The sequence below is a fragment of the Eurytemora carolleeae genome, unplaced genomic scaffold (genome assembly GCF_000591075.1).
Source record: "Eurytemora carolleeae unplaced genomic scaffold, Eaff_2.0 scaffold633, whole genome shotgun sequence".
NCBI lineage: Eukaryota > Metazoa > Arthropoda > Copepoda > Calanoida > Temoridae > Eurytemora > Eurytemora carolleeae.
In genome coordinates this window covers 137,149-150,324 of record NW_019396519.1, presented here as the reverse complement: position 1 = coordinate 150,324, position 13,176 = coordinate 137,149, and the positions used below count along the sequence as shown (strand labels likewise).

At 29.9% G+C, this 13,176-nt stretch overlaps 1 protein-coding gene across 1 annotated transcript; it reads left to right on the top strand.

Moving 5' to 3' along the window:
* Positions 1-35: 35 nt before the first annotated feature.
* LOC111704777 (uncharacterized) lies at positions 36-12,860 on the top strand. Its single transcript, XM_023477124.1, has 13 exons — positions 36-300; positions 769-879; positions 1,845-2,067; positions 3,341-3,481; positions 4,670-4,813; positions 5,055-5,108; positions 5,232-5,297; positions 7,961-8,012; positions 8,379-8,431; positions 8,659-8,722; positions 10,290-10,357; positions 11,666-11,720; positions 12,313-12,860. Exons 2-13 carry the CDS (start codon positions 773-775, stop codon positions 12,486-12,488), a joined length of 1,203 nt encoding a protein of 400 aa, XP_023332892.1. The 5' UTR covers positions 36-300; positions 769-772; the 3' UTR covers positions 12,489-12,860.
* The last annotated feature ends 316 nt before the right edge of the window (positions 12,861-13,176 follow it).

Here is a 13,176-nt window from a genome sequence, read left to right as displayed (position 1 = left end):
GATGGTAATGCCCGATTTACAACGGTACCCTTAAAGACTATGAGCTAGATATTCATGTTTTTGTCTCTTTAAATTGTTAATCTGCAGTTTCTTTGCCAAAGTGAAGTTTCGAGTCAGGAAGTGACGGTATCTTCCACTATTTTGATCAGATTTAGGTTTTAAGGGTACTGTTGGAAATCCGGTAATACCATCTTAGCATTTAGTACATTACTACAGTACAAGGACATCAGCTCACATCACCTCAAATAGAACAAGCCTGTCAGTGGTCTTGAAAATAATAATTTCCTGAGAACTAACGGGGTATTGAAAGATAAGCCAGGATTTTTTTTTACTTTTTTTGTTAAATAAAACTCACTAAAAGGGTTTGTACCCTGAATAACATTGTATTCTAAAGAGGATATCGTGCATCACTTGCTCGCAGGCCATTAAAAAACCCTAAAATTTATTATAAGAAATAAAATAGAAAGACATTAACAGTGCTGTTTAAAGGGACTGATCAGCGTTAATTCAATGATATCTTTGAAATGTTTTTCTGATCAAGAATATGTTTAATTCTGTTAATACTTTTCTGTGTTCCTTCAGTAATACGTAATAACTTTGACAAATCACGAGTTGGAAGTTATCAGTTTTCTAAATTATAAATATTGAAATTTAATTCATACTTGTTCAGACAAAGCTTTTAAGGTTACGGTTGTAACTCATGCTTTGCATGGAGGGTCACTTGAAATTAAGCTTACAGTCCCTTTAATATACATAATTTTACTTCAGAACAATGCTGGACATAGAACGAGGCTGGGAGGAGTTTAATAGATTTGAAAATTATGTTTTTAATCCTGATGATGAGGATTTTTTCCAGTTTACGGGAAAATGGAATATCAGGTCTAAAGTTTATATATTTGTTAAAACTATTGCTGGAAATTTCCGCTTTTGTAAATCTGTCAGGCTTCAACTGTGAATAGACAATTGTCTGAAAGGAACTGTAAGAGGAACTTAAGTCACCATCCTGACAAGGATGGCAATACCCGATTCACAACCGTACCCTTCAGACCATTGTCTAAACGATAATTTGGAATATATTGTCATTTTTCTACGCGTAAAAAGTGTTAAATTCAAAAAACTTCTAAATATTTTCTTGAAGTAGAAATGCGAAAATTACTTTTGTAGCGAATTTATTGAAAATCATTAGTTTTTAAAGTGATAAACATTGATATATAAGTATTACTCAATCAGACAAAGCTGTCAAGGGTACCGTTGTCATATTTGCCTTGAGAGTCACTTAGAATTACGCTTATAGTCCCTTTAATTCAAAGAATCATTCAAATCCCTTTTATTTCTAATGCTTCTAGTTTTTAATATAATTAGTGAAACATGGCAAATCATTGTTTTAGGAAAATTTAAATTTTATGGAAAATTCAGGATTTAAAAAAAAATGTAATTTAGGCTTAACTGTTGATTTTTATTAAAAGATAATGTCTATCCAGTATTCAAAGCTAAAACCCACAGAAGAAATTAAATTTTTTAATATTAGATGAGATTTAATGATTGAAGATTGGAAGTATAGAACAGCCTTAGTAGTCAGATTAGATGTACTCACAAATCTCATTCTAAGAAGCTGTAAATGTAATTTCAAGTGAATCTCCATCTGTAGAGTACTCTTTAAACGGGTTTCTAATGAAGATTTAATTATGCAGCAAAACTACTATCAAAATTAATCCATTTTCATACAGACAAACTAAGATATCTCTTATATACTTGATCAAACAATTTAAATGTTGTGAATCTGACATTCCACTCTTCAAATCTAAGACTAATGTCTTAGTAATTGAAGCTTTATTCTCTTTTAGGCATCAGGCCTTAGCTTCTGTAGATTCAGATCTCTCTTATCCTAACAGTCTACTGGCGTTCAAGTTACTGAGGAATTCCAGCCTTTCTGCGCATGTGCAATCTCGCGTTATATCTGCTCTGAAGAAGGAATATCAGAATGATTGCAACATTATACACTTGATAATGTACCTCATGAGTAAAGAGACACAAAACAAGCAAAATTTCATTTCTCAAGAAGACAAGGTACGATCTTCAATTCTCTTGTCTTAGAAAACCTGGGGTTAATATTTATTATTTATTACTTTAATTTATTTTTAAATTATTTTCTTTCAGATTAAAACTTATAAATAAGTTAAACTGTATAAGCTGAACTTTGAACTGATCACTTATTAATCAAAACCTTGGAGAAATGTTGGTTATTGTTTAGTTTTCTTATTTACAAAAGTTTAATTTGATTTTTTGAAGGGGAAATTTGTTATTTTCCCACGAGGAGAGAATGGATTTACATTATTTCGTATATTTTAATTAAAAGTTTCTTGTTCTGGCAAATTTTTTAATATTAGGCATAAGATCTGTAGAAAAAAATACGAGTTTTCTCAAAATCACTTTAAAAATGAGACTTATGTTGTTTTTCATGGGAAAAGAATCATCTTAAGAAATAAAAAAATCAGTTTTGCTGGACAACAAAAATGATGCCCGTCTCTCCATTTCAGAGGTTTGGGAATGTTTAAGTCAATGGTTTGATAGGTTTTGTTTCTGATTGAGATGAAATGCAAGAAATCAATGCTTTCGAATTGAAAAATCCATGTTTTAGGATTAAAGAAATCCATGTTTGTGAATTGGAAATTCGTTGTTTTGGAATTAGAAAATCAATGTCTCAGAATTGAAAAATCAATGTTTTGCAATTAGAAATTAATTCTTGGAACTTGGAAGATCAATGTTTTGGAATTTGAAAAATCAATGTTTTGAAATTTAAAAATCAATGTTTTGAAAATTAAAAATCAATTTTTTGGAATTTAAAAATCAATGTTTTGAAAATTAAAAATCAATGTTTTGAAAATTAAAAATCAATGTTTTGGAATTTTAAAATCAATGTTTTGAAATTTAAAAATCAATGATATGTAATTTAAAAATTTATGATTTGCAATTTAAGAAATCAAAGTTCTGGAATTTAAAAATCAATATTTTGGCATTTGAAAAATCAATGTTTTGGAATTCAAAAATCAATGTTTTGAAATTTAAAAATCAATGTTTTGAAATTTAAATATTAAAGATTTGCAATTTAAGATTTGCAATTTAAGAATCAATATTTTGGCATTTGAGAAATCAATGTTTTGGAATTTGTAAATCAATGTTATGAAATTAAAAAAATCAATGATTTGGAATTTAAAAATCAATGTTATGGAATTTAATTAATCTTTAGGAATTTGAAAATCAATGTTTTGGAATTTAAAAATCAAGATTTGAAACTGGAAAATCAATCTTTTCTTAAGATAAACATTTTTTGTATTACCAGGAAGTGAATAAATCTGTAAAGCATTGTTCTTCCTCTGACAAGGACAAGTTTCCCCTTGATGTATCCGGGAAGCAGGGAGCTCTAGTTAAACATGAACTATGTGATGCAGAGGAGGTGGAAGCAGAAACCCATGAATACGAGGTTAGTAACAACAACAACTTGAGGGGAGATAAAGGGGGGAAGTTGAATCAAGTTTAAACGTAACTCCTAAATGACAAAATGGGTAGTTTTTTATTGTATAGAAAACTAGCTCTAGTGCCGGTGTTGCCCGTGGAAAATTTTAGATTTAATTAAGAACAAGAAATCGCCCATGTCACCCCCGGGGTACCAATGGATTTCTTCATAAAATTTAAGCCAATTTGGTCTAGTCGATCAGTCAGCTAAAACTAATATATATATATATATGAGCGAAGAGTTTTATTATATAACTAGCTTAGGAATCCACATTCCAATATATATATGAGCGAAGAGCTTTATTATATAACTAGCTTAGGAATCCACATGCCAATATATATATGAGCGAAGAGCTTTATTATATAACTAGCTTAGGAATCCACATGCCAATATATATATATGAGCGAAGAGCTTTATTATATAACTAGCCTAGGAATCCACATGCCAATATATATATGAGCGAAGAGCTTTATTATATAACTAGCTTAGGAATCCACATTCGCCTGAAGATTTCCCTACAAATTTCAACCCACTTAACATAGAACTTTTAAACCAAACTGAGAACTTTTCAATCGAGTTTCCTTATCAAAATTTGAGATAAAGAAGGCCCAGGGGTTCTATAGTTATAACCGGACATCCAAACAAACGGTCAGACAGACAAACAGGATTACTTCGTTTTATAGAAAGAATATTATTTATTTAATTTTCATCTATATAGTAAAACAAGACATTCGTATATAGATATATTGCGTATAGCCGGCCAAACGGCTGAACCCATTGGGCTGAAATTTTTTGTGGACCCTCATGAGTGGCCAAGGGCTGTTCTAGGCTAAAAAAAAATCTAACTTTTTTTCGAACTATTTTTTTTTCGAAATTTTTTTTCCACGGGTAACATGGGGCCCTTCAGCTAGTTTAAAATATTATTGCTATTGGTCTAAAAACTGACTCAGGTTCATTCAATTTAAGTTAAACCGGCCATTTATAACGTTTGAGGATAAAGTACCATTTACTCTCTTATTATTTTTTTTAATTCTGAGACAATTTGCTTTGAAATATGTTTTAAATGATATTTTGACTTTTTAAAATGACCATGATTAAGAAAAATTCAAATATTTTTGAAATGCCCAGAATTAAGTAAAAGTTGTATTTGTTAAGGATATTCCGATGAACGACCACTTCCTGTTTCAAGATAACTCAGCTTACAACTATTTGGAAACTGAAATACAGGATGATAAGAAGCCTAGTTCCTCAAATATTTATGCAATCTCAAAATATAAATCCTCCAGCTCCCAAATGCAGGTTATAATTTTAGTAAAAAAAATTTTTTAATGTTTTAGGTTTAAATTTATATTAAATTTTTTTAACCAAAATTTGGTTTGGCGGATTTTTTTTAATGTTACAAAATATTTTCGTTTTTTTGTCACATTGAAATATTTTCATTTCTAAAATTAAAAGGAAACAAGATTTGCAAAACATTACTTAACCCGTTTTCTTAGTTAACCTGTATACCAATTAACAATAATAATTAATATACTTTTAGGAAAGAGCACAATCGCTAGAAGAGGGAGTACATAGATTCAGTTTGTATATAACGGTAATAAATAGACTAAATTAATGTGGAACGATCTCAATTGGGATATGTAATTCTCATTTCCGTTTTTTGTAGTTTTAAATGTCAAAAATTGTGTTCAGTATGCTTTACAAGTATTTTTTTAAGGAATTATTTGACAGTTTAGAACCTAAGCTAAGAGCACAAGCAGAAAGAAGACAAGAGTATATTAAGGTTTGTTTTCTTATTTAACAAAGATACAAAGGAAGAAATAAGAAAATAAGTAAAAAGGGGTGGGGGAAGAAAATATGTGACCTCCTGAAATAATATTAACTTTTAAAACAAAATTTAATCCTTGGCTTTTCTTTTAAACTTATAAATTTCGAGGAATATAACATTCAACCCTTGTTAATTTTTATCTACATCTAAAAAGACTGTCAACGTTTTTTCAAGTTACCCTCAATTGATTGAGTTGTATGCATGTCCGATTCACTATGGTACCCTTAGAAGCTTTGTCTGGTTAAGAAGGAATTCAATATCCATGTTATTTTTAAAAACTTGGTTTTTTATACTGGTTTCTCTACTAAAGTTTACTGGGTGCACCTTTAAACTGGGTTTATTTTATCCAGATATATTCACCAGGTTTAGTTCATCCACGTATAAACTGGTTTTAATTCATCAGATATATTCAACAAGATTAGTTCATACAGATATTGTAAGCAGAATTAATTCATCCAGATATATTCAACAAGATTAGTTCATCCAGATATTGTAAGCAGAATTAATTCATCCAGATATATTCAACAAGATATTGTAAGCAGAATTAATTCATCCAGATATATTCAACAGGATTAGTTCATCCAGATATTGTAAGCAGAATTAATTCATCCAGATATATTCAACAGGATTATTTCATCCAGATATTGTAAGCAGAATTAATTCATCCAGATATATTCAACAGGATTAGTTCATCCAGATATTGTAAGCAGAGTTAATTCATCCAGATATATTCTACAAGATTGGTTCATCCAGATATTGTAAGCAGTTAGTATCCATTATGAGTTTATCCAGAGATATACACCTAAGTTAATTTAGCTAGATATATGTTGGTTGATTAGAGAGATATTAAGTTATTTTAATTTAAGTGATATATTGTTACGATATAATCGACATTTAAGATGGTATAAAATAATAAAATCTAGATCTGATGAGCCCGATTTAAGTCAGAGACCCGGTTAGAATTATAAATCTAAGACGCCGCCATTATCCTAAATCTGAGAGTGTGGATGAGGGTGGCCCCTCCCCCCTCTATGCTATTCTCACGACCGGACAAATCTCAGGATACAGTAGGGTGGAAGGGGGAGGGGGATAGGGGGTGAATTGGACCAGACCAGATGTTGCAGTTAATTTGTTAAACGTTGTCAGTTAAACGTTGTTCGTCAAATCTTGAGTTAGCAAATATCAAAGTGAAAAGACAGGGAAACATAAAATTATTCGTGATTAAACATGGTTGATGAAAGCTAAATTATCAAATACAAAAAAGAGAGAAATGTCACGTGATAATATATCGTAAAATTATATTAAAATTAAACTATTGCTTTAACTATAATGCTATTGTTTTAAATCAAATCTAAACTTTTGGTTTAAAACAGAAGTAAAACCCTGCATAAAAATAATATTCCTAATTAAGATGTTTTAGAAAATACCGTTTTTATCTGTATTTTGTGCCAAAAATGTAATCATGTTTGAAGCTTTTCTTTAAGAATAGGGGGGTAACAGAAAAGTCCAAATGCCGACTAAAATAGCCAATAACTTTTTTATTGTTTGAGCTACTGATCTAAAATATACATTTTGAAAATCCTCTGAAAAAATGGGAAAACATGTAAATATTACAGAGTCGATAGTTTATTTAAAGTTGATATTGCTAAGACAGTCAAAGTTGACATTTCACTTAAGATAAAAAAATATTCATAATATTTTCACTTTCTGAATTCTCTTCTTTTTTAATCCTCTTGTTTTCTGAATTCTCTCATGTTCTTAAATCCTCTTGTTTTCTTTTACTTTTAGTGTATACTTAATTCTCTTGCTTCTTGAATTCTCTTTGTTTCCTAAATTTCTGAATTTTTCGGGTTTCTTTCTCTTGCTTTCTGAATTCTCTTGTTTTTAGATTTTTTGTTTTTAAATTCTCTTGCTTTCTCAATTCTCTTGTTTTCTGAATACTTGTTTTTTAAATCCTCTGCTTTTTTAATCCTCTTGTTTTCGGAGTATTCTTGTTTTCTCTGGATTATGTTGTATTCTGAATTCTCTTATTTAATGAATGTTTTTGTTTTCTGAATTCTCTTGTTTAATGAATGTTTTTGTTTTCTGAATTCTCTTGTTTAATGAATGTTATTGTTTTCTGAATTCTCTTGTTTAATGAATGTTTTTGTTTTCTGAATTCTCTTGTTTAATGAATGTTATTGTTTTCTGAATTCTCTTGTTTAATGAATGTTTTTGTTTTCTGAATTCTCTTGTTTGACGAATTTTAATTATTAATCTAAAATAAAGTTCTCCTAGATCATTGATCAGATTAATGTTTCAAGGTTTTTGTTGTGAATCGGAGATGCTTCTCTTGTTAAATGGCGGGTTCCTTAAAATAACAACGATTATCAGTAAAAAAAATTATTAGTAAAGAAACCTATATTTATATCCTTCCTCCAGCTCCACAGATGTAAAGGTTTCACAGTTGATTACCCTTCTATACCCTTCCTTAGACCTGTACCAGGCATTTACAATGTACATACACAGGTCTAATTTCAAACCTCATCATTGAAGAAATCCGCGAGTTTGCAAATCGTTGAAAAAATATGGAACATTGCATGGAAAGGATGGACATTTTGAAAAATGTTGATGTTCAGGACAAACAGCTGTATCAGGAGATGAGGCAGGCAATAGAGCGTAAGATGATAGGTAATAGGTATTTAATACTGGGGTATTTATTCTTTGGGGATATGAAGGAAATGCTTGACATCAATTTGTAATTTTTACTTTCGTGAAGAAAAAGTTATTTTCACCTAAAATTGAGGTTTACCCCCAATTCAACAAAAAAAAACTCTACGCTAAATGAATAAAAAAATGGGGGGGGGGGGAAATAATTTTTCTAAATTTTGTTTTCTAAATATTTAAGGTTAAAATTTAACAATTTCGGAATCTCCAGGAGTTTTTAAAATCTAATTAAAATCATAAATTATGTAGTCTATGCTTTTTTGCGAAGCTTAGAAATTTAAAGATATGTTGGATTTTCTGGTAATTTTCTCTTATCAAACATATTTTTAGAATTTGTGCTCTACAATTTTCCAGACCCGAACATTCTACCTCCACGAGAAACGGTACGATTATGGGTTAGTTTATCCCAACATAAAGGATCAACTGAGAACTATTGAAAATGATATTTCATAAAGTTATTCCAAATTTATATATATAAAAGGTTTAAATTATTTTATATTTTGTTTTATCGTTTCTTTATTTATTTATCCAGCAATCAATACTTATTTTGATTGTAATGTTTTTGAAAAAGTATCTAAAGTTAATCTTTTTTTAAAAATGTAATATTTAGGATTTTCGAACCATGTTTGTTCAACTTGGAATTGTGTACCCAGCCGTGTATGCTCCATTTCCAGGTTTAACAATAAAATCAAACAAAAAATGAAGATGAGGGGGGGGGGCTGGTGGAACAAAAAATGTAAAAATAGCAACAAAAAAATGGGCTTTAGTACAAAAGGTAGAATTACAAAAGGTGGAATTACATAAGGTAGAACGTTTGAAAGGTAGAATTTTCCAATTTTTGACAAGCAAGAAAATTTTCCGATTTTTGCAGGAAAATCTGCGAAACTTTTTTTAGAACTCCCAAAACTTCATTTCCAGTTAGAATTCAGCATGTAGCGTTTGGTCATCTAGAAAACGTTGACTGCTACAAAATGTCGACAGTTACAAAAATGTTACATTATGTTGCGTTAGGGTAGTATAAGACGATTTCTGGGCCGAGCGCTGTGGCTATTTTGTAATAGCCTGTTTGAAAATTGGAAAATTATTCCTTTAGAACGTTCTACCTTTTGTAATTCTACCTTTTGTCATTCCACCTTTTGTAATTCTACCTTTTGGAATTCTACCTTCTGTAATTCTACCTTTTGTAATTCTACCTTTTGTAATCTACCTTTTGTAGTTCTACCTTTTGTCATTGCAATTTTTGTGATTCTACCTTTTGTAATTCTACCTTTTGTAATTCTACCTTTTGTAATTATACCTTTTGTAATTATACCTTTTGTAATTCTACCTTTTGTAATTCTACCTTTTGTAATTCTACCTTTTGTCGTTCTAACTTTTGCCATTCCACCTTTTGTAATTCTACCTTTTGTCGTTCTAGCTTTTGTCGTTCTACCTTTTGTAATTCTACATTTTGTCGTTCTACCTTTTGTAATTCTACCTTTTGTTGTTCTACCTTTTGTAATTCTACCTTTTGTAATTCTACCTTTTGTTATTCCACCTTTTGTAATTCTACCTTTTGTAATTCTACCTTTTGTAATTCTACCTTTTGTAGTGGTAAAGCTACTGAAAAGAAATCCTGGGCAAATGTTTCTAATGTTTTAAAATTGTTTGTCTCGAATCAATAGTTTATTAAAAATACAAAAAAAAATATTTTTTGACTAATTTTAAACGTTAATAAAAGTTGATATCTTTTATTCAATTTCATTGGAATTAATCACACCTAATATCTCCCATTGTAGGGTGATTAAGTAACTTTATCGCCCTACAACAGGGCGAAAAAGTCACTTAATCACCATGCTATTAAAATTTCAAATTTCATACCTAATTTGTCTAATTATAGGGTGAAAAAGTTACTTAATTACCCTACAAGGGTGATTACGTAACTTTATCGAGCCGCTTTTAAATAATTTGAGTAAAACTGAATAAAACTATATATGTTATTGAAATGGGTATCATGCGTTCAAAAAAGGTTTTGCTGTGATTTTAAATTTTTCTAGATTTTTTAGGTCAAAATAAAATTCCCAAAATAAACTTTTTCGCTCTTAACAATACCCATTACAATGACATAAATAGATATTGATTTTGCCCTGCATTTTAAGTAAAATAATTATTAATGATTTGCTAGAAAAAAAAACTTTTTTGTTGATGGATTACCTTCAACATCTTCCGTCTTAAAATTTCATTATTATGAACCTTTTTTAGAACCTGAATTTCAATCAGAAATTCGATGCAGTAAAATCAGTGATCTTCATCATACTACTTGCGTCAAGGAAAGTTGTAAAATGAAAGGATTTTTTGTTTTTTTTTGTGAGACTCTAGAAACAAATTCAGAAAATTATTTGTTAAAGGGAGTGTTCGCGAAAAATGAAAGGGGGTTTAGGCTTACGGCGAATAAAAATCGCTTTTGATCGCTACTAATCTTACTTCTATCTGTTGCGTTTATAAGGAAAAAATTGTTTAAAAAGACTTATACTGAAGAACGTAGCGTTTTCGGCGTTTTAAGTGCATTGTATACAAAACGAATATTAAATATTACATACGAATGCGTCGAAAAATCATTAGAGGCTCTATATGAGACCATTGAAGATTTAATAAATTTAATTAATGTTAATATTAACATACAAATGTTAATGTTAATTGATATTAACATATAAGTAAACATCAATAGCTTAAAGTCAATGTTAATGTTAATGTTAACATTATATAATGACAAGCATAAACTTTAATGAATTGTTTAAAGTCAATGTTAATGTTAATGTTAATGTTAATGTTAACGTTTATTAACATTGACTTTTAACTATTATTTAAATTTTATGCTTGTCATTCTATAAAGTTAACATTAACATTAACATTGACTTTAAACCATTCATTAAAGTTTATGGTTGTCAGTATCTACAGTTAACATTAACATTAACATTAACATTGACATTAAGCAATTCATAAAGTTTATGGTTGTCATTATATAAAGTTAACATTAACCTTAATATTAAATATACCTAAATGTTAATTTCTATATTAATATCAATTAGCATTAACATTTGTATGTTAATAGTAACATCAATTAAATTAATAAATTAGATCAATGGTCTCATATCGTGCCTGGTATCCGAAAAATAATCGAAGACTATAGGTTGTAATTATTTGTTTGAAATTAAATTGATTTTTTTTTACGATCCGAGTCGTATATTATAACTTTCTGAAACGATTATTTTTAGCCGTAAGCCTATACCCCCTTACATTTTTTGCGAACACTCCCTTTAATAGTTATGAATTACATAAATAAACGTTAAAAATTATTTAGTAACGGAAGTTTATAAATAAGTACAAATTAGATAAACTATAGTGATGAACTACTTCGGATTTAAGGAATGTCAGGTTTGCTGACCTGTCTATTTTAGAGCCAACTAGGAGTGTTTTAAAATTCGCAAAACTCACAAAGTCACAGCATATTAAGCTCAATTCGAGAGTTAAAGATGTGCTATAATGAAAGATGGTTATCGATAAAGGGTGAGAAAAAAAACTAATAAAAATACGAAGTTTAAAATTTGTTATCCAATTTTTACCAATCTTTGAATCAGTACAAGAGGACTGCAATACAGAGGGGACTGCTGAACAGAACTTCACTGGAGGAAGGTAAATCAATAAAATATTTCAATAGATAAATTTTATCTTTTTCATTTATGTCCACAATTAAAATTATGCTTCTATGTCCGTGTGACTGGGTGTAAGCGCCATTGTTTCTGAATACAGGGTAACCCACAAAGGATGATACCTTAGAGGCAGTTGTATGGAATTTATGTATTTATTTATGTATGCTTATACTTTTTGTTTTGTTCCTTTTATTCTACACTTGATTCTTTTACTTCCCAGTTCCAGTTCACGTTGGCTCTACCTTATAAAAACCTGAAAGCAGAGTCCAAATTCTATCTTCAGATCGTCACAATTGTCAATTTAGTCACATTCTTTTCTAGATAACCCACAACAAATCAAATCAATTTGTTTTTTAAAGAAAAGAATAGAATTATTTTGTTTTTGTAGATTTTAACTGAACCAAAAAAGCACAAAAAGACTTTAAGTATATAAGTAAAATCGTAATAAAATTTATTATTTTAATCCCAACTTAGCATAGTCGTTTTGGGATTGAATGTATTCATAGGGCGTCTCTAAAACTTTGATTCATTGATTGATTGATTGATTGATTGATGTAAACAGATTTTATTTTTAGGAAAGGCAAGAAAGAAAAGGAAACAACTCCATGGATTTAACCCTGATCCCCTGGCCAATATCTTCCCGAATCCTTACTGTGGGGAAGAGGGGGAAAGTGAGAGTAAAAGAAAAGTTGCAACCGTCTGTTATAAATGTTTGGCAGGAGCTTGTGATGATGAAACTCACCGATGTTGAGTTAATGACTTGTAAAACTTGACTAGAGAAGGGAACATGAAGTTAGAAGAGATGTAGTTCAATGCTTCAGATGTGTTGATATTTAACACCACAAAATATTAACTGAGGTTAAAACTTATGTGATGTGAAGATACATTTTTTTCCTCAAAGGAATTAATTAATTTCTCTTGGATTACTTTTGGTGTTTGTATCCTGCAAGGAAAGCTAAGATTGAGAGATCAAGCACTTATCCCTTTCATTAAAAGCTTCTCAGTGGATTTCAAGATCATATGCTGTGGATCAGTGCTATCTCACAAAAAAGTTTCAACCTCTCATATTTCATTGGTCAAACTTCTAAACATTTTACCAAATAAAATGAAAAAGTTCCTCGTATTGAAAGGAAAACATCGTTTTTGTCTACTTAAAAATCTGCTTTCTTACAAGCTTTTTATTTAGATTTGTATTGCAGTAAAAATGGTAAGCCCTTTCTCATTAAAAAAAGTAGATGGCAACCGCATCAAACGTCTTTACGTAATAGAAAAAACCTCCCTTGCTGCTGTAGAGCTGATAGGTAACTCCACCCCTCAGCCGCTGTTCATCTCCCTTGCTGTTGTAATGTGCTCTGTACTATAGTAGCGGACATTAAAAGAATCAGATCTAAACCTTTGCTATTCCTGCACTAGTCCATTTTGGAATATGTTTAGTAAGT

Excerpts from the sequence above, each read along its gene's own strand:
- LOC111704777 (XM_023477124.1), top strand. The coding sequence starts at position 773 with ATGCTGGACATAGAACGAGGCTGGGAGGAGTTTAATAGATTTGAAAAT. Across the intron at positions 3,482-4,669 it reads CAGAAACCCATGAATACGAG|GATATTCCGATGAACGACCA; the intron begins GTTAGTAACAAC and ends GTATTTGTTAAG. Across the intron at positions 5,109-5,231 it reads GATTCAGTTTGTATATAACG|GAATTATTTGACAGTTTAGA; the intron begins GTAATAAATAGA and ends TATTTTTTTAAG.